This window comes from Miniopterus natalensis, chromosome 19 (genome assembly GCF_054644295.1).
Source record: "Miniopterus natalensis isolate mMinNat1 chromosome 19, mMinNat1.hap1, whole genome shotgun sequence".
Classification (NCBI taxonomy): Eukaryota; Metazoa; Chordata; class Mammalia; order Chiroptera; family Miniopteridae; genus Miniopterus; species Miniopterus natalensis.
Genome location: NC_142099.1, coordinates 7,132,199 through 7,154,175, shown reverse-complemented (window position 1 = coordinate 7,154,175; position 21,977 = coordinate 7,132,199). Strand labels below are relative to the sequence as shown.

The 21,977-nt window shown below is 41.6% G+C and overlaps 1 protein-coding gene across 2 annotated transcripts in view; it reads right to left on the bottom strand.

The window, feature by feature from the left end:
* Positions 1-21,977, bottom strand: part of MAGI3 (membrane associated guanylate kinase, WW and PDZ domain containing 3) — a 119,054-nt gene that overhangs the window by 38,187 nt on the left and 58,890 nt on the right. Inside the window, exons 2-3 of one of the 2 annotated variants that reach the window (XM_087827814.1) lie at positions 11,796-11,912; positions 3,051-3,248 (exon numbers count right to left, since the gene is read on the bottom strand). In XM_087827814.1, the coding sequence (XP_087683940.1) occupies positions 3,051-3,248; positions 11,796-11,912 (315 nt within the window). The remainder of the gene's footprint in view (positions 1-3,050; positions 3,249-11,795; positions 11,913-21,977) is intronic. The other variant, XM_087827813.1, reaches the window with a different exon arrangement.

Genomic DNA, 21,977 nt, shown 5'->3' with positions numbered 1-21,977 from the left:
GATCAGTCATTTTTGCAGCAAAAATAAATGTTCCAGAATAGAATGAAAACAATTGAACATCCTCTCAGTTTGTCACGTAGCTCTCATTAGGCACCACACAACCGAGCGGGCTCCAGAGATCTGGCTACAGGAAGAGTCTGTGGCTCCTGCTAGTTTTGACCCGCAGCAAGCACTCCACAGTTTACCTTAGGTGGGGCCTGCTTTGAAGAGGAAAGCAGTGAGATCAATTCTTTGGAAATTTGACTTCGGGTGGTATTGTTATTAAAATACTCAAGACAAAGCAGTGACATCAAACTAAAAAGCTCTTCACCGATATCTCCACTACTCCCTTGCTTTCAAATCCATGTTTGAAATGCAGTCACTCGTGCCATGCAGACAATGCAGAGATTCGTATTAAAACAGACTAAGGGGACCTCGGCAAACTTCCTGACCCAGAAGTAAAGTAAGGAGCTGGAGAAGCCAGTTCACACTTCTCCACACGTGTGCACAGACAGGGTTTCTCTAGAGTAGGCATCTGAGAGGGAGCTGCTGCGCTGGAATCACGCACAGCTTTGAACTGACTAGCTGTGGCCAAGATGCTCTCCAAAGGGACTGTATCAGTTTATACTCTCGCCAGCTGTGCCTGGGAGTTTCCATTTCCCTCAATTATCAGACTTTAAGATTTTTGTCAATATGTTGGGTGTGAAATGGTGTATGACTGTTATTTCAATTTGCATTTCCTTTGGCTTGAGCACACAGTAATTAATAACATGTAATATGCCACTTGGTCATATATCTAACATGATTATACTTAACAGAAGAAAATGTCTTTGTGATCTAAAGGCAGAGAAGGACTTCTTTTAGACAAAACTTCAAAGGTACAAATAGTAAGGAAAACAGTGACAAATTTGATAGATGAAAATTAAGGATTTCTGTTTAAGGAAGAAACACAGAACAAGGTTATTAGGTGAAAGAATGGGAGAAAATGCCTATATCCAATAAGGGCTTAATATCTAAATAAATATCTAAATACCTACAGAATGTCTGCCAACTGGAACGCGACTGAGATCCCATTAAAAAAAAAAAAAAAAAAAAAAGAATAAACATTTTGCAGAAGTCCAAAAAAATAACAAGCATAGGAAAAGATGCTCAAACTGACTACCAGAGAAGCTTGTTTAAATGAGATCGCACTTCTCATGAGATAGCACATCAGATTGGCAAAATTACAAAGCTGGATAATGCCAAGTGTTGCTGAGGATGGGGAGTCATTACTACAGCTGCTACAGGAACCAAACCCTCACTCAGCACTGGTGGGAATGGAGACTGCAGAGCTACCCTATCCAAAACTACTTCATGAGATGGGTATCGAGCCCAACAGTCCTGCTCTGGAACATACATTCCAAAGACATTCTCACACAGGCCTATGAGAAGACACGTGCAAGTGGGAACGTTTGTTGCAACTTGATGGGTGGTGATGGGGAGCTGTAGGCCATCTGGAAGTTCATCGCCAGGACTGTTAAGTAAGACGCAGTGGATTCGCAATAAAGTGCTGTGCAGCGGTTAAAAAGCAGTGAGTTATGTGCAAATACAGTACAACAGCACGGATGAATCTAAAAGCACAGCAATAAGTGAAAACAGTGAAAACTGAATGAGAACTGGAACCCAGTCCAGGTGTAAATACTAAATATATGCACATAGGACAACACATACCAAAAAACATGCATACTAAACACACCGGAACGCTTGCCTATAAGAGGGAGGCTAAGGACAGTAGGCTGTTTGCATAAAGTAAAATATAAGAGGCTGCCATTTCCTCCGAGAAGTCTTCACTGGCTGCCTTTTCTAAGTAAGACATTCCTATTATATTCTTTAAATCGCTGGTTTTTGTTTCCTTCATGACATCTTAGTGTATAAGCTGTTCTGTTTGCTTTGACAGCCATCGCCGTTAAGACACAGGATTTATTAAGGCATCATTTCATTGCCATTCATCAGTGTCGCTAATCCCTCTGCACATAGAAGGTACTGAAAAAATGGGTTGAGTAAGAAAGGATTGAATTAATGGATGGATGGATGGATTTGTTGGAGCTAAATCCAGAAAGCGTAGTTGGGTCAAGCTTAGCGGGCAGAAGAAATCACGGGAGATTCTGAAGAGGAGAGAGACACGACCAGAGCTGCGTGTGCAGCATGTCAGCAGGGCAGCGATGGGCACGGTGGAGGGGACAGAGGGGAGAAGCTAAAACAAGCGGTATCAACTCCGCTGCCTAGACACGTGCCAGCCCCGCGGGCCAACCGCGAGGCGACGGCTGGAGGAGAGAGGCACTGAGAGCTGCTGCAAAGGAAGCCGGGGCTAGGCCTGGTCCAGGCGAGGCGGGCGCAGTGAGAAGGAAGCAGCCGAGCCTAGCGCTGAACCCGCGCTGCAGGAGACAGAGGTGACGAGGAAGCCCTCTTGTGGACAGAGCACTAACATATTTGCACAGGCTGAAATCAAGGTGAGATGCTCACTGAACATCAGCTCCAGGCACCGAAGATCATACTGCGTAAGAAAGACACATGCCTGTCTTCCCTGAGCGTGCGAAAGGGCAGTTAGAGCCGCATGACAAAGCAGTGACGCCGCACAGGGCGCTACTGGGGGGCGGCTGGCCACTGACGAGTGTCGCGTGAGGAAGAAAAGGACCTAACAGAGATTCACTTAAGAACTGAACTCACATCTGTACTTCCTGGAATCAAGCGGCAGAGGGGAGAGATGAAAAGAAAACCAATTATTCTGGTTTTGGTGTTTTTCTTGCCCCAAGCTACAATCTCCTTTCTCCGGGCTCGCCAAGGTAGAGAAAACAATCTACAAACACTTGCTGAGCTCATGTGATGAAAGTGAATTACTATGAAACATGCAAACCAAACCAGCTCATTTGAATCATTTTAGTGTATCAGTCAAGACTGACCTCATAATATGATGCAATGCTTTCGCTTTTTGTTTAACACCATTTTAACTAGTAAATTACAATTACCCTAATTAAAAGAAAATTTCCCCCAAAACCGACAGAAAAAAACTTTTGTGTAAAATGGTATTTTATGGATCAGATTCCCTCTGAAATAATTCCAGTCATTCAGACAGTTTTCTGGGTTGCTGTTGTCAATATTTGGGGACATACCATCATACGTTCCACTTTCTAATAATGCTCCACTCTCTTCCAGTGCTTTGAACTGCTCAACAGAAATGAAATTATAGTCCACCCCTGGGACTTCCCCATCCCTGGGGGCCCTTGTGGTGCCTAAGGAAAAAACACAAGAAAAAAAAAAATAGGTTGTAAAGTACTTTTAAACTTACAAATTATTGCGAATATAGAATATGTCGTCTACAGAGAACACATGGGAGAAACAAACCACTGAATACATTGTACCTACTAAAATGGGGACCAGAAAATTTGAGGCAAGTTAACATTCCTAAGTGAAAGCAGGACAATAAATAATGCAGGACGGGCCAATATACTTTAATAAAATCTATAGGTAGCTATGAAATTCAAAACTACAAAGACTACAACATTTTAGTGTCAGAGAAAGCTTAACTTTCCATGACACAACAGTTAATTCTTCTTTTAAACCTCAATTATCATTACTTAATATAATCTACCAATGACAGACTTCATTTTTTTTTTTTTTTAATGTTTTTATTGATTTCAGAGAGAGGAAGGGAAAGGGAGAGATAGAAGCATCAGTGATGGGAGTCATTGATCGGCTGCCTCCTGCACGCCCCCTGCTGGGGATCGAGCCCGCAACCCAGGCACGTGCCCTCACTGGGAATCGAACCGTGACCTCCTGGTTCACAGGCTGATGCTCAACCACTGAGCCACGCCGGCCGGGCAGACTTCATTTTTATGTACCTATCTGATGTTTTTTTTTCTACCTTAGGGAAAAGAAACCAACATTCTACTTACTAGAGGCATGAAGGACAATTAAAGAGGAAAAAAAAATTTAAGTTCTTTTAATGAACTTATTTTTAACGCCTGGACAAATATGAAATTATTTCAGACACATGAATAACAAGACTTAAGGCCCAATACAGGTATTCACATATTGCTTCTTAGCCATCAGTCTCTTTGAGTAACTTTTTAACATCAAACTGTAAGTAAACCGTTTCATGAAATTCAACAACAGAACACCACTTTCTCTCTACCAAGGAATTCATGCTCGAGTACAGCTGATCCTTGACACTGGTGATGATCTCCTTTCTTTTTCTTGAGATGTTTGTCACCAACTAAACGGGGCATTTCTAAGCCACACAGCTTAGTTGTGCCTGTGTTGTAACTGCACAGGGACAGAATCGCACCATTTGCGTCCACACTCATCAGGCTTTTACACTTTGTCGACATGCTAAGCACGTGAGGGCGTCTTGGGTGTTCACTAAGCAACTGCCCTATGAGGTGAAACATGCCTTTTCATATATTTATCAGCCACAGAGACTCCTTCTGTTAGGAAGCGGCTGCTCAAGTCCTTTACCACTTCTCTACTGGGTGGCCTGTCTGCTTAAATTCGCTTTGCAGTTCTTTACTTTCTGGATACTACAGTATTTCATCAATCTAAGGAAACACCAGCTTTTAAGTGCACTGTTATTTTATCTCCCCCTAAAAAAGAAAAAAATCTGGCAATTATGACTGAAAGATTCCATCTATTGTAAGATGCATTCTGATCGTAGAGATGTTAAATTGTGAAATAATTGTGTCTTAGTCTCGATGAAGCCCAACAGACAGACGTGTTGCAAATGGGGTGTTTCTGCTGAGATGTGAAATGTGCCTTCTTGAAACGGTGCTTTCTGCAAAACTGTGCACCGAAAATAAGAGATTATGGAGAAAATAGGGTCAGGGTGAACTCCAAACCTGCGGCAACTTCCTAACACTCCCAAATCGGTAACAATCCTAATTAAAAATATTAATACAGTTTAAGAGCCATGTTACATTCCTCATTATAAATACTAGAGTAAATAAAATACTTAGGTGTGTTTTTTTTTAAGAAAAAAAATGGAAAAGGTAGCTTGATGGAAAGGGGTACAGCGAGGGCTGAGGCTTCTGAATCACGATGAAGATAAGGCAAAATGTGCAATAAGCAATTTTAAGATAAAGCACATGTTCTAATTGAGAAAAGAGGCCAAACGGAGATGAATGAGCATCCTGCATAGCCTATGCGTCATTCAACTGTGTTTGTATAATCTGTGTTTACTTGATGATGCAAAACATGAACTTGCTCCGGAAAATGGAATACAAACCAGCATCACTTCCCTTAAATTGACATTCTCCTACCTCGTTACCAATCACATATGAACTTATTTGCGTCACAGAAACAAATGTTGTTGCAGAACAGACAGCATCCTCCCCCCACTCTGTAGTTTCTTTTCACTTTTTAAAATAATCTTTTGATGACATAGGTTTTTTCATTTTAATGTAGTCAAATTTATCAGTCCTTTCCTTTATACCTAATGCTTCCGGTGTCTTGAAGAAATCTTTTCTAAGACCATGGGGAGAGTCTATATTCTTTTTAAAGACTATTGAGCCTTTAATCTACGAGCAAGAAATTACAGCTTTGCCTCTCATACCTAATACTTCCGTGCACTAAAATGGGATTTTGGGGGGTGGCGGGTGTAGTAGTCCACTTTCCTTTTTTACCAAATGGCCAATCAACATGATTTATTGGAACGTTAATTACTTCCCCTGTCACAGAAACTTACACAGAAATGTCTGTGTAAGACCGAGTATCTGTCGCTCGGCTTTCTATCACATCCCACGAATCTCCTGACCCCTCCTGCACCATTATCGCAATGTTGTGATTATTATGTTTTCATGATATATCTTGGGATGTAGGAGAGCAAGTCCACCGACTTTGGTTTTTCTATTCGTAGCCTTTCCATATAAATCCTGGTACCAAATAAACAGGCTGAAAATGCTGCGGTTTTTATAGGATTAGATTGAATCTATTAATCAATTTGAGGAGAATTGATATTGTCACCATATTGAGCCTTTAATCTATGAGCAAGAAATCTCTGCCAATTTATTTAGATTTTCAATGTCCCTTAATTTTACCTTACAGAGATCTTTATACTTCTTTAAAGATTAATTTCTACATATTTCAAATATTTTTATGCTATTATAAAGGATATCTTTTTATAAAATTTCATCTTGTTGATGGTATAAAAGAATACAATTGTGGGCATTCGTTTGGTCACTATATTCAGATATCATTTACCTACAACAGAGGTAATTCTAACAGTACAGTTCTGTGAGTTTTGGGGACCATCACAGTTGATAGAGAAAATGAGAAAAATACTATAATTCTCCTGTGAGAATTAAAGGTTAATAATTTGACACAGGTATTACCGATCTGAAGGAATCCACTGATATCAACAGAAAGCAAGAGCAGGAAGCACTGAAAAGTAGAATCAAGTGTTAAAGTTGACATTTCCAGGGACCAGGACAGAGCGCGTGGGGAGCGGCGCCACCATCTGCTCAGTCTTCCCTGCAGCTGTTCCCAAATTCAAGTGCGTGGTCACGGCCCTGCCTGCTGACGGAGGGTCTCTCTCGCATATACAATATTATTAAGATCTTACACATTTATACTCTGGATGCTTTCTACGAGTGGTATTCCAAACAACGCTACAACTTTAGAGGGCTGGAGGAGTCCTTAAATGGGCAGTTCTGACGTGGGGTGCTGTCATGACGCTAGTCTTCTAAGGAGTTCTGAACGCTGTAATACTATCTGACAGTGTTCTCTGGCATTTTCCACTGTCTGTGTATTTGCTCCGAGTGCCAGTGCTTTGCAAACACTAACAGGAGAGATGCAGAGAGGAGATGTGGAAGCTGATGTGCACACTCCAACCTGAATTCAGAAACTGGTCTAAAGTCTGAAATAGAAGCAACATGGAGTTCAAAGGCAAAACCAGAATCAGGGGCAAGGAGACAAAGTATTTTCATCATTAAAAAAGAAAAGGAGCCCAGCTGGGCGTGGCTCAGCTGTTGAGCATCGACCTAGGACCCAGGACATCGGGGTTCGATTCCCGGTCAGGGCACATGCCCAGGTTGCGGGCTAGGCAGCCGATCAATGACTCTCTCATCATTGATGTTCCTGTCTCTCTCTCTCTCTCCTTTCCTCTCTCTGAAATCAATACAGATATGTTTGGAAAAAAAAAAAGAATGAAAACAAGCTTATATGAATGACCAATGACTGATGCCCAATTCAGAGATGCTCTTTTTTGTCCAAGACACGACCATGTCCACTCATGGACATGGACAACAATGTGGCGATTGGGGGGCGTGGAGGTAGAGGAGGGCATAGAGGGGATAAATGGTGATGGAATAAAAGAAAATAAAAATAGTAAAGACGCTCTTGGATACACACTTTCAGTTTGGTAAATATCAATGCAAATGAAAGAAATGTTTTCTATATCTGGAGTATTTGTTACCCAACAAAGATGAGACCAGCAGGTAATGTAAGTGACACTTTGTGTGCTTTATGATGTCACTGGAGGAGTGAAAATTCAAATAGTAAATATGTGTGACAGTATCTTTCAAATTTTAAAATTATTTTTATTTTGTGTGAATGTTCCCTTCTTCTAAGTTTATCTATTTGCAAATGTCACTGTCAGGCAACTTAAAAGTGTTATTCTAATCTTGTTTTATGAGCGCATAGGGTAATAAGCCAGTTGGTTTCAGGGTTGTTTTCTCTCTCTGAGCCGCCCCACCCCATGGTGTTTGGAGCCGTAACGATCACGTGCCGCAGTCATTTTGGGTCCCAAGGTACTTGGTCCAGCTGGCACTTTATCACAATCAACCACAAATTGCACTGTGACTAAACTGTGATGCCACTTCTTGTCATGAATTACAAACACCCTACTTCCCACTGGAAGGCACCTGGCGCTGTCCTAAGCCAAAGAACACAACCAAAATCACGTCTAAAGTTCCTTCCTGCAGGGTCTGTCCCCCGGAGCCATGGCCGGTGCCAATTCTGTATCAGCTGGGGTCCAAACAGGAGAGAGAAACCACATGGAAACCTGAACAAGGACAGCTTACGAGAAAGAACTGTTAACTATTCCCAAGGAACTAACTAAGAGGGAGTAAAAGAGAACCCTAAAGAGCACCGCCCTGGAGCTGAAGGAGGACACCCAAGTAAGGGAGGGAGGGACATTCCCAGCCTGGGCCCAGGCGTCGGTGGAGAAGGTGCAGCAGTAGCCTGGGGACAGCGATGGCTCCCAGTCCTTGGTTGGAGCTGGCAGGCAGGGAAATGTCTGCAGGGGTCCCAGTGAAACTGATAGCACGCTCCCTATGGTGGTGGTGGAAGGTGTTTTTAACTTACTAGAAAACCAGCTGGGACACTGGCTAGACTTGCCAAAGCCCTGGAAAACCATGTGCAAGGAAGATTACTGAAATGCGGGAGCCAGCTGGGGTGCCCATGGAAACTGAGGAAGCCGGCTGGTGCACTGAGGAGCTCACGAAGCCACCTGAAAGGGGCTGCTGGACTTGCGGCTGGGAGGCCCCCACAGGTGACCCCCACCAGCCCTGGGAAGCTGACTGCGAGTGCGCTGCTCAAACCTGCTGAGCATTTTTGCAGGCAGGAGAACTAAAAAGACACTGGAAACTTCCTCCCTTCCTTTTGTTAACAGTTAAGTTACATGCACATTCGCTGGATCCTTTGGGCCTGGCTTAATTACTGTCACAGCGGACCCGCAGGAGCTCCACGTAGGAGCTTTACAAGGTCTCTCCACTCCGGCTGCTTAGAACTCGGGTTTCTCCCAGCCCCAGGTAAGCACTGCGACTGAAGCTTGCAGCTCCCAGAGTCCCTTGCCTGGCCACGTGGAGTCTCGTGCCTGAGACACAGACTCGAGGGGGCACTTGGGCAGACTGCTCAAGCTCTCTCCTCTCTGACTCCCTGTCCCATAAATTCCCAGCACCTCAGACTCCCTGACGTCAGGCTTCTGTCCCCTCATCCGAAGGGTCTGCTGTGCTCTGCCCGGGCTCTCCCTCCAAGCCACCGTCCAGAAGGTGCTCAGGCAGACAGTCAAGGAGGCCACAGGGCTCCTGCACCTCAGTCCTTCCTCTTAGGGCCCAGAGTCACCGTCTGCCTAGGACGCCACCTCTGACAACTGGAGCGCTGGCTCTCAATCTTTCTCTCTCTCTCTCTCTCTCTCCTACTCTCCTCCCTCCCTCTCTCTCTCTCTTGCTCTCTCTCGCTCTCTCTCTCATTAATTGTGTCCCTCTAATTGCCTGAGGTTTTGTCAGTGGAAAACCTCTAGGTGGCTTTTTTTTTAGTCCTTCTGATCTGTCCCCATGATTTTTTAAGCTTTTACAATCAGATGACCCAAGCTCACCTTGTACCTCCCTTGCCCCAGACCCAGAATCAGAAGTTTCTCCATGAAGAGCTGGCATCGTTTAGTGAATAACAACATTTGGGAGCAGATGGGGTGGTAGACACTTCAGTTAGTATGTGAAGGGGTCCTGTTGGGATCCAGAAGGCTGCAGCTGCCTGGACCCTGCGAATTAAAACTACAGAAACTATAGCTCCTTTCTAGGGCAAAACCTCACACTGAGGAGAAACTGCGAAACTAGGACAGTAGAAGTAACTTAAAAAGAAGATCCAAGGAAAAGTGGCAGGGGACAGCAGAAAGCACAAGCAATATGACGGAGCCGTAGAGCTAGGCAGCTCAAAGTGCTACCCTGAGACTCCCCACGCAGGCAAAGCACCAAGTTCCTCCCACGGGAGTGAAAATCACATTATTCCAGACTTCTTAAGAGTAATGCTCCAGAGCAGAAGACAATCAGACAACTGACTAGTAGAATTAAGATGGACAAGGGAAGAAAATCTGAGCCCAACATTTCGTATCTGTCCAAATAAACTTGAACATAGAAAACCACAAGCAAACGGCCCTGGTGATCCTGTGAGCCCTTCCCAGCAAGTCTAGTCGAGCAGCTCGAGACAACCAGCATCACTGCAGAGCAAGAGGAGGGAGGGTGGCGGGGAGACTGAACTGCCCGCAGCATCGAGGACAAATGGCAATCACAAAGGGAGAGCGCAGTGTTTCGTGGCTGCCGACTTTGCCAGTATAGCTGTGGCTCAAGTACCAAGAGGTGGTGAGAGTGAGGACAGCATCCGCCAAGTCCAGTGAGCTCGCTGCTTGCCTTTCGTTTTTTGGGAGAAAAAAGATCATGTCAGGGCAGGTGATGCGAGAGAGACGGAGAGGGGGAAAGAAGACGACAAGGCAATTTTACTATTGCTCACAGTAGGGATGAAACCAAAGAGTGGGAGGGAGGAGGAACAGAGTATTATATAAAGGTAGCCATTAGAATAAAGACACTAACCTTCCTAAGAGGAGAGAGATCAAATGAAATAGACTCTTTATCTAAAAGATTTGTACATGGGTAAAACAAAAAAAAAGTAGCAAAACAGACTAAAGATGTTGATCATATAGAGAAAGTGTCGCAGTGGCTACAAAGTCCAACACTGTTTACAAAACAAGGAGAGTCAGAAAGAGTAAAAAAATAAAAAGATAGACAAAGTGATACCCAACAAATGCAAAGAAGAGAGGGCAGGAGTCCCGATCCTGAAATCTGACAAGGTAGGTTTACAGGAGGAAATCACAGATAAGGAGTCTGGTTTAAAAACAAAATGTAAAAAATTTTACACCACGATAAAGACGCTGCACAGACCAGACTGAGGTGACATGGGAGGCAGGGGATGCAGTCAGAACGGGCAAGGGGACAAATGCTACTTGAGCGCCCACTCTTGGCCAAGTGGCTGATGCTCACTCTCTCACTTGAACTCTAACAGCAACTGACGAGGCGAGTCCCGGGATCACGTTGTGGATGTGCAGGTTCCAAGGCTGGGGAAGAGTAATTCACTCACCCGGGTGCAGCCGCTAGGAAGGTGCCAGGATCAGGGTTTTCAACCCAGCTTCGCCCTGCTCTTTGCCACTGCATAATGCTATCTTTGTTTTTGTTTTTAAGTCCAAGCAAGAAAGGGTGAGATCTAAGGTGGTGCAGAGGGGTAGATTTTTAAGAAGCGTATTTGGAAAAGCTTCGTAATGGACCAGACATCGTGTAAGGTTAACAGCAAGAAAAAGAAATTGAGACTTTCAGAGCCATTATGGAAGCTGGTATCAACAAGGAGCTACACGTACTAAGTAGGAAAACAAGCCGGAATGTCCTTTTATGCCTTTTTATTGTTAACTGCTTTTTATTCTTCCCCGGACCTGTGCTAATGAAAGCAAACACTTAAGATTTCTTATGTGTTTTGGAAAAAAAAACCCAATACCATTACAACAACTAGGTCCTATGAAAACCATTTAGACCGGAATAGAAACACTGACATGAACGTCAACATTCACAGTGGAGGAGGCACTTACCAAAGAGGAGGCACTTTTCTTCCTATTTCTTTTGGGGAAGGAGCAGACTTTAAAATTAGTAATGTCCTAATAATTAATACAGAAACATCTCGGTGTGCAAGGCACCGAAAGCAAAGAAGTCGTTTACTGCACAGGCTGCAGAAATGGATTTATAAGAATAAAATCTAGTTAGCAACATGTACGTAGATAGTCTTACATTCTCAAGGTCTAGTGACTTTTAAAAAGTCCAAATAGAGAATCTGTGGGTTTTTCTACCTTGAAAAACAAAACCCTTGAAGTCCTCTGAATATTTTTCCCCTTATGCAACTTTTGTTGCATCCCAGGGCCCCAGCTTAGTCTTTGCAATTTCAATGGGATACTCTACTGAATTATTTCTGGATGTCTGACTGGTTACTAAGGAGATTTTGGTCTCGTTTCTTTTACTCCATCTCCTACTTACATGGAATGGTTCTCAAGTAGAGATTGTCTCTGATCACTTGCTGCAGTTTGTGGTCAATGGATCCTTTCTGAAACTGAAGACTCAGGTAATGCCGCAAGTCTTTGTTAATGACTTTGCCTACAAAAGAAAACCACAGAAGACAAAACACGTAATTGTTAGATCTCCAGTTAAATGTAGATGCTAGTGATTGCATATCCCTAAACAATAAAAGAAATCAGAATATTTTACTAGAAACAAGATAACTTATACCAAATTATTAAAGGCACTATAATTAAAATATATATACATGTAATGGGGGTGTAATTTTACAAGGCAGGGGAGGGAGATGGGATAGGTCAGAGAAGATGACAAATATACAAGGTCATTTCACTCAGTCCCATGGCTTTAAATACCATCTACATATTGATAACTTCTAAATTCTTATCCTGTCTCTGTTCCTGACCTACCCCCACCAAGCTCCAAACTCATCAGACTTGCTCAGGTATATTACAGATATATTCGGAGGTCAAACAAGCACCTTGAATTTCAGAGAGCCACATCGGAACTCTTAATTCCAGCCTCTCCTGATGCTTTCCTCTCCTCTGGCTTTCCCTGTCTTAGGAAACAGCAGCAGCAGCAGCAGCAGCCCAGTGCAATAAACCCAAAAGCCAGAAGTCACCCTTGACGTCTCCTTCTCACTTGTACCCACCAGAGCCAACCCACTAGCAACTTTTATCAATTCTACCTCCAAAATGTCTCCCACACGGTCGCTTATCTCCACCTCCATTGCCACCACCCTAACCGAAGCCACCGTCACTTCTCATCTGGAATTCTCCACAGCCTTCTATCTGGTCTCCCTGCATCCATTCTTGCTTCCTTCCTGTCCCCACCATTACAAAAGCCAGAGTGAGGTTTAAAATATAAGTCAGATAATCACGACTCTGTTTGGAGCCACCCAGTGACTTTTTTTTCAATCTTCACCAAGGATATGTTTATTGATTTAGAGAGAGGGAGAGAGAGAGAGCGAGAGGGAGAGAGAGAGCGAGAGAGAAACATCGATGTGAGAGAGAAACATCCATCTAAGCAACCCAACCGAGGACTGAACCTGAAACTTAGGTATGAGCCCTGACCCGGGATTAAACCATAACCTCTCAGTTTACGGAGCGATGCTCCAACCAACTGAGCCACACTGGCCAGGGCCACCCAATAACTGCTCGCTGCACGTGGAATAAAAACCCAAGTTCTAACCAGGGCCTAGAAGGCCTCACATGCTCTAGCTCTGGCATCGCTGACCCAAACTTGTTCACGCTCCTCACCTCAACCACGCTCCAGACACACTAACCACCTTGCTGATCTTGGAAAAGGCCAAGTGGCCCTCCTATCTCTCACCAAATGGAACAGGCATTTTCTGTGCATGTACTTCACTTCGCGATACAATGGGAATAAAATAAGAGTGAAAGGTTCTTATTTGTGGGGGAAAAGGGAAAGAAAAAGAGGATTATTAGCAAGTCTCCAAGAAACAGTAAGCAGAAAAAGAGGGGTTGAAGAAATCTGGTAGCAGAGAGTTTGTAGTAAGAGTTGAACTTAAAATGAAACCCAAAGCAACCCGCACTATTCAGTAGAAAGGATTCAGATAATTAGAAAAGGGCAATGCTAAGACAAAACAGACTAGCTTCCCGAACAGGAAATAACTAGTTGATTAAAATATACTCTTTGTTTCATTTGAACAGCACAGTTATAAGGTTGGGTGAAACAAAAGGTTACTACAGACCAGTTCATCTTTTAACTATTATTCCACCATAAAACATTTCTAACCTCCCTCTGGGCTTCTCTCACATGTATAAACAAACATAATCCATATGAGAGGGCGTTAATGTAAGCAAGAAGTCAGAGTCCTTCTGAGGTTAGAGATAATATTCAGATCTTTAACTAATACAGGCAAACCCAAAAGTCCCTGTTTTGATAATAATAGATGCTAAGGAAGCCGGGACCCATTATGATGAAAGAAGAAAACCTGAAAGATATTTACAGGGAGAACACATAAGAATCCCTAAGCCCACACGTTGCTTCTGCCAGGCATTTAGGAGCCCCACCGACTGGAGTCCAACCCAGGTGGAATCATATGATTTCATTTCTTATTTATATTATAGTACTTGTTTGTTGCTGGGTAGAAGGAAACCCTAATTCACAATCAATATTGCACAGTCTCACTGCTTACTGAATAAAAACACAGCCAATAATGGGTTCATTAAGTCAATTATGAAAGGTTAACAAATTATATGGGTTGGTGTCCTATAAGATTAATAATTAATAATAAACTGTATTAGCTATAGCAGTCACCAAGGACTTCCTTGCCTCAGGAAACCAAAAGAATTTTCATAAGGGGACAGCATATTATTGTCCCCTCTTTGATATGATTATAGGAAATTTTTCCACTAAATTTGACTCAAATTACTAGAAGGCCAGTCAACCAGAAGCATTAACTCAAAGTCACTGCCGAGGAATCTATATTACCAAGTTGTATATGAACTTCTGCCTTTTGTTTAGGGAGCATTTCACAGAAACTTGATATTTCAAGGGTGTGAAACACATCTACCTGGGGTTAATGTAGTTATTGTTAAACAAATAAGAAAAAAAGGTTCCTCACAATAGCTTTCTCGCCCAGCCAGCCTTTGCTCTAAGCGTTGAGACTGTTCTTTGACTTCTAAGTGATTTATAAGTCAAGTTGATTTATGAAGCTTACAAACAGATCTATGCATCTTAAGCTACAGCCCAGGTGGGGAAAGGTCTACAACTGAAATCTCAATCATATAAATAAATGCAGGCGCTTGAGTTTCAATACACAAATCCTTTGTCAAAAGAACTCGTAGCTAGAAGTCCATGCTTTCTGAATATATGCTCATAATATTCACTACCTGCTCTCTTTGAGGACCAGGTGCAGAGAGTCACTGACTACTGTTCAGATAAACCCAGTGGCTGCTGGCATAGGTGTGACCACGGGAGCAGCTGTAAATCACCCTAAATGCCAACATGTAGTCTTTCCACAAGGCAAGTCTAGGAGACTTGGCCAACCACTTGCTACAGTCAAGACACGACATGCCTTTAGTGTTCTCTGATCCAGGAATTATAAAATGAGGTCTGTTTAACATGTCCTATTCTTATAAATTCACATTGATTCATGGCGATCATCCCATTCTTTTTTAAACACTTATAACACTGTATTTTTAAAAAATCATCTCTTCGAATTTTGAGTGCAGAGAAAGACAAATACCATATGATTTCACTTATCTGTGAAATCCAAAGAACAAAATAAATAAACAAACGAAACTGAAAGACTCACAGACCCAGAGAGCAGACTGGTGGCTGTCAGGGGGGAGGGTGGTGGGAGACGGGGTGGAAAAGGGGAAGGGGCTACGAAGTACAGACTGGAGTCACAGAACAGTCACGGGGATGTCAAGTACAGCACAGGGAACAGTCAATAATATTGTCATAACTGCGTATGGTGCCAGGTGGGTCCTGGAAATATCAGGGGAACTCTTTGTAAAGTATGTAACTGTCTAATCACTACACTGTACACCTGAAACTAATACAAAATAATACTGAAAGTAAACTGTAACTGAAAAATAAAAAAATAAAGTTAGGGAAGTGGATTTGAATTTTCACAATCCACTTGGTCTTTTTGGAAACTGGGATGTTTATTTCTCTCCATTCTCCTGGTACTCCATAATTTCACCAAGAATATTGACAATAACCCCAAGATCATATCTGAGAGTCCCTTCAGCTCCTGTGAGGTGATTCAGCTGAGCCCTAAAAACTTAAATTCATTTAAAGTGAATGATACTCTTACCATCTCCTAACCTTCAAAACATTTAATTTCTCCTGTTTGGGGTTGTTTTACCTTTTACTGTTGGGAAAGTAATTCTGCTAGTTGGAGATTATGGAAGCCAGTGGGAACAGTATTGATCTAATCAATACTTCCTGCTAATCGCACTGCTTATTACTGATTTCCTGTATGCCATCTGATCTGCCTGTCATCAGCCAACATTGACAACATCTCTTCTGACAGTAAGCCTCCTTCCTTCTTGTCGCTCTCACTCCAAACACAACCTTGAGAGCTCTTTGTGCTCCTGAAGTATCGTAGCTCCTTGTGAGCTTCCTACAGAAAAGAAAACCCTTATGTGTTTATTTCTTAGTCTACTCAGCGCTGTAGGAATGTGATTAAGTCTCCTTCCACCTGTCCATCACATACATCTTTTTTAAAAACCTGAGCTGCTGAGAGCATTCTGTGCACCCTTAAGGATTTCTTCGTGTGACTTTTCTTTTAGAAATCTCTAGTCTTGGAACCACACCTGTGGATGCTATAAGCTTTTTAAAAGCTGTTTTCCTCAAGGGCAGAGTATGAACACAACCTTGCCTCGGTTCTTTTCCTTACCATGTCTCGAAGATGGCTTAGTGACTTTCCCCAATAAACTGTTCAATCTAACTAGCTCAACACAGCCGATGCTTCTTACTAGTACTTTCCCAGTAGACCCAGACTCAGAAGTGTACCTCAGCAGTAGGAGAAAGCTCCATGAAATGGTGAAAGTGATACTTGTAAGCTTAACTCCAAACTGGCTCCTAGGCTCAAGGCAGGGGTCCCTAAACCAAAACAAACTGTAGTCCACTATAAAAAGTATCTCCACAGACTTTTCTAGATAATCAGTACCCACACACTTCATAGTAAGATACATTCTATGACACAAAAGTTATTAAAAATATCATACAGTTGTTAAAACAAAAGTTTGAGTGCCAAGGCCATGGTTTGTTGTTCACATTAATTCCCAGTATCTAGCAAACAAAGTGAGTGAATCAGCTTCATTTTGTTTTTTAATTGTTCATTTGACCCTCTACAACCTGGAATACATAAAATTTTAGAACATTCACTCACTTAACTGATACAGCACTCTTTAATAGTCTGTATCAGCAATTTTCCACCGGTGAGCCGCAACCACAAGAATTTTTAAAACATGTAATACCTGACTATTTAGTCAGGGCACTGACCTCTTTTCCCTTAGATTGCCAAATGAAAAAATGCCAACAGCCAACACAACATTAGCACTCCAGTGTGAATGTCCTGTCTTGAGCCATAAATATAGGTCCTATAACAGAGTTGTACCCTATTGGTCACATCACATAATAAGGTTGTGTCTGGTTAATTCTTGGTACCAGAAATCCTTATAGACAAGTATAGGCACCTGATTTTTTTAAAAAGTCACTTTGGAGCAAAAAGGGTAAGTAATTACTACTATTATTATTTTGTAAATCCATCAAAATTATACTTAACTTTTCTATCAGATTCGCAAAAAATATATTTTTTGGTGTGCTGCAGAATTTTAGTAATTACTTCATGTGGGCCAAGAGATGAAAAGGTTGAAAATCACTGGCTTATATATAAGTCTATCTTAAACAATGTTTCTTAACAATGAAACTGACTTAATTTTGATGGTCAAAATGCTAGGATAAATTTTTCCCTGAAGCAATGAACTCTCTAAGTCTTTAAAAGTAAGTTTTAATAATAGTTTATATGCCAATTCATCAAATTCTGTTCTTTATAAATATTTTTTAAAGTATTTTCAAGTGGTCTCTGGCTCTCTTGAAGCAGAAAACAAGGCTAAGTTAACCATCTGAATCTATTGTCTTCCAGCTCCACTGGGGACAGTAAGTCTAGAGCAGGAAAACCCCCAAATCCTTCTGCTTTTACGGGGTGGGGGGAGGGGGGGAGGAGATGTAGAAACAAGCGGAGAATGGGAACTAGACAGAGAACAACTGATGCCCAGGACTGTTAATGTAGAATTATATCATATCACACATATTATATCATATGCTCTCTGTTTTCACTCACAAGAGCCTTTGAGGTAGGGGTTGTTATTCTCATTTTAGAGATAAGCTGAGGTAGAGAGGTTAAGTAACTTGGCCAAGGTCACATCACTAAAAGTAGCAGCCTGGGATCTGAAGGCAGTCAATCTGGCTCTAGAACCTCCACTCTACTGGCAGGGCTAGAATGCCTGCTCCATCCACCCACTCACCCACCCACCTATCTACCCACCTATCTACCCACCCATCCATCCACCCACCCATCCATCCACTCATCCATCCATCCATCCATCCATCCATCCATCCACCCACCCACCCACCCACCCACTCATCATCCATCCACCCACCCACCCACCCACCCACGTCTTTTGATGAATTCCTTCTCTGAAGCATATATAAGGTGCACAAGAGGATGACACCAAGAGAAAAGAACTCATGATGTCTGGTGGGAAAGGCAGGTGATCGAGGCTGGGGGTGTGAGCGGGGAGAAGGGGCTGGGGCACAGTGGGAGGGAAAGGGCATGCATGGGGAGTAAAAAGCACGAGGCAGTGGACTGAAAGACTAGAGAGAGGCGGGGAGCTCAGAAAAGAGCAGGATTTACTTATGACACTAAAGGTCAGAACATTACTCTGTAATAAAGAAGTCACTAAAAACTGACCAGGGGAACGACATCTCCAGACTTGCATTTTATTCAGATGGATCATCGTGGCAACAATGTGGACTGCAGACGCAAGGGGAACAGTCAGAGGGCATTAAGACCAGCAGAGAATGGATTTAGCCACAAACCAACTGATGCTAGCAGGCACAGTAACAGAGGAATCAAGGCAGCAGAAAAGTGGGTTGGTGAAGGCGACGCCAGGAACATGCGCTGAGCAAGAGAAATTAATCGAGACACGAAGTGGATGCTCACAGATTCGCAGAGCGCCCTAATTCCAACTTCAAATTATAGGAGTCCCTGGAGGAGGAGACAGAATGAACTAAACAATCAATAAACAAGGAGCGCAGCTGAAGAAAACCGAAAGCAATGGGACTGGAAATTGAAAGGCTCAGCGTGTTTCAAAAAAAAGGGAAACAGCATCACAATGGCCCAGATCTAAATTCTTCTTTTTCTTTTTTCTTTTTGAGTCTCTAAGCTTCTCAAAAGAAAAAAATAGATTATTATTTAAAGAGTCAAAATTAAGAGAGATTAAGATAACTCCACAGTGAAAGACTTGTGATATCTGTATCGCATTTGCTTGGCAATGAAAAGTCTTTCAGGCTTGTGGTGGTAGGGGTGGGTTCAACATTTTGTTTCTTTTGATAACACACACTGTTGGAATTAATGTTTCTAAACTCTCAAAAGATAAGATTCATTTGTATCTTAAGCTCAATAAACTTCACAGACTTTGTTAAATTTTAAATCTAAAATTAAAATCAAGTCCATTTTTGCTGCCTGTCCTATTTCAGACGGACTAAGATCACAGGCACTAACATTGAAAAGGAAGTATTCTTAGTCATCAATAGCTTTTAAAGAGGCAATGTGATGCCTTAAGACAAGATCTTAAAAAATAAGACAAATTGGCAAAAAATTAAAATAGTTGCTAGAGATAAGATTAATAAGTGACTGTGCCTTAAGTTTTTGTCTTAAATGTTGCTATTTTTACAATGAAAACCAAAACAAAACTAGAAGCAGCCCAAACCCAAACATGTAGGTAGACTTGTTTATAACTATAAAAGCAAAGCTATGTACATATACTCTGACTAAAAGGGAATTTGCGGGCATGGAAATAAAGCTTACTGTTCAGTTCTGTTTCTGGGAAGTAAAAAGCTCGAGGCAGTGGACTGAAAGACTAGAGAGAGGCGGGGAGCTCAGAAAAGAGCAGGATTTACTTATGACACTAAAGGTCAGAACATTACTCTGTAATGAAGAAGTCACTAAAAACTGACCAGGGGAACGACATCTCCAGACTTGCGCTTATAATACAAAAATTTAATGAAAAACTGAGATACAGAAAGACTCATAGTTGACTATAAAAATGAAATATACCATTTTTCTTACCAAGTATGAATAATCATTAAGCAGTAAGGCTATATGTATATGATAACTATTTTAATTAAATTACCTAGTCAGCAATAAAACACTCCCTGAATACTCTTTTGTAGCTACAAATGCTAAATAATTGCTGCGGTTGCTATTGAGTTTTAGTAACATGTATGTAAGCTTCAAATCTAGCATTTTTATTACTTATTTCTTAAACATTAAATTATATATGGAACTTAATTTGGGGGACTCCCAGTTTGGCCCCGATGTACATGGACCCAGTTCTACAGGTTCATTTCAGAAGTCTGCAGCGTTTAGAAATGGTCCAAGCTCCATCTGAGCACAGTCTGTCTCTAGCCCCTGTAATATACTGCATTCAAACAATAGATTCTAAACAAACAGTGACAGCTGGATGCTATTTCTCTTTTCTAGGTTATCTTTTTTTTCTGGTAGGAAGTTTTAGATGAGTTCATCAAACACAAAAATATTTACTGACAGCCGGAATCAGCCTTGAACAATGAATAATAAAGTTTTAAAAACAGTTATTTAAAGAACAGTGCACGGAAACTGTGCTCAAGGTCATTAACTGTGCAACAATAAAACATAAGGAAATGGACATTTATGTAGGACAAAAAGAAATCCTGAAGAATGCCAGGAGAGACAACAAAAGATGTTGCTCATACAAACTAGAAGCCAAAAGGGCGATGTTTGCTTGAATGCCTGGTCATAACTAGTGGGTCAGACGTGTCAATGTTCACTCTCATTCAGTCATTTTCTGTCAATTTTGCAGAAGAAAAACTGCAGGAGTTCTGTTTTTAACCAAATATAACAGAACTCTAAGATGAATTTTCTGGTGGAGATACTTTAGTAAACATTTTCTATCATGACTATTTTATTTCTTTAATTCATTTTTACTAGTATGATTATATGCTCCAGTGTTCAAAAAAAGAAAATATTTAATGTTTATATCTTGTTTCTATCATTATTATATTTCACTTTATTTCATGGTTATTACTAAAATCATTTTATCGGAGAGAAGAGGAATGTATTAAGAATTACCTGGTCCAGGTATCAAATACAACAGGTATGCCCGCTCACAGATGTAGACAGGAGGACAGAATTAGCAGCCCCAGTGAAATGCCTGATTCAGCCAGGGTGATTTTCCTAAAGGGCAAATCTGATCACACCACACCTCTACCTTCTACACAACCTTCCCATGGCTTCCAACTGAACTAAGAATAACACTGAAGTCCGTTAACTTGGTTTACAAGGCCTGCAGCTTTCCTCTCAGCCTGGTCTCCAGCCTCAACGCCATACTCCATCCCACAGCAATTTTTAAATTCCTCAAAGGTCAGCTTTCTCCTAGGGCTCTGCGTGCCATGCCTGTTCTCTCTGGAACACTCCCTCCCTGACCCCTGGCCTGGCTATTTCTTACACACCCTTTACACCTACATACCTGTCTGTACATGGATGTCATCTCTTGAAGCCTCCTGATCTCCCAATTCTAAGTTAGCTGCCTCTCTTATTTAATTCCTCAGGACCCTGTAATCCCCTTATCAAATATACACACCTCCTTACACTGTATTTTAACTGCCTAATTACTTGTCTGTTTCACTTCCTGGATTACAAACATTGCAAGAGCTCAACGGATATTGAAGAATTCACAAAACACAACAACTTAAAGGCTTTGTTAAATAATACAACCTTCTTAGTCCAATCGCTTTTTCTTTATAAATCTAATAAATACTATCTTCTGGAATATTCTACTCCAAACATTTATTTTACTTTTAATGACCTTCCACATTACTCAAATGATCTGCAGTACTCATTTATCTTCTCCAAACTCCGAACTGGAATAGTTAAGTGAAGACTACAGCGAGAAAATATAGTTTAACAAAGTCTGCTATCTTTTCGTCTCTCTGTGCAGTTTTCAAAAGAACATTTTACAAAGCAATTGCCCTAGACTCTTCAAAATGTTAACGTCATGGGGGAGAAAGGAAAGGACACAAAAAAGCCTGAAGGCTGGTCTAAATGAACAGGCTGAAGAGTTAGGGCAAGTACAGCAAATGCGATTCTTGTTTGGATCTTAGGCTGTAAAAAAGAAGGAAATAAAAAACAAAGAAAAAAGCTATAAAGGACATTTTTGGAACAACTGGGGAAATCTGAATATAACTGCATCTAAAATACTTTTGTCTCATCCTCACATTTCTTGAGTGTGAAAATGATATTGGGTTACATAGGAAAATGTCATTCTCAGGAGATACATCATGAAGTGTCATGAGTATAATATGTACAACTTACTTACAAGTAGTTTACTTAAAAAATCACAC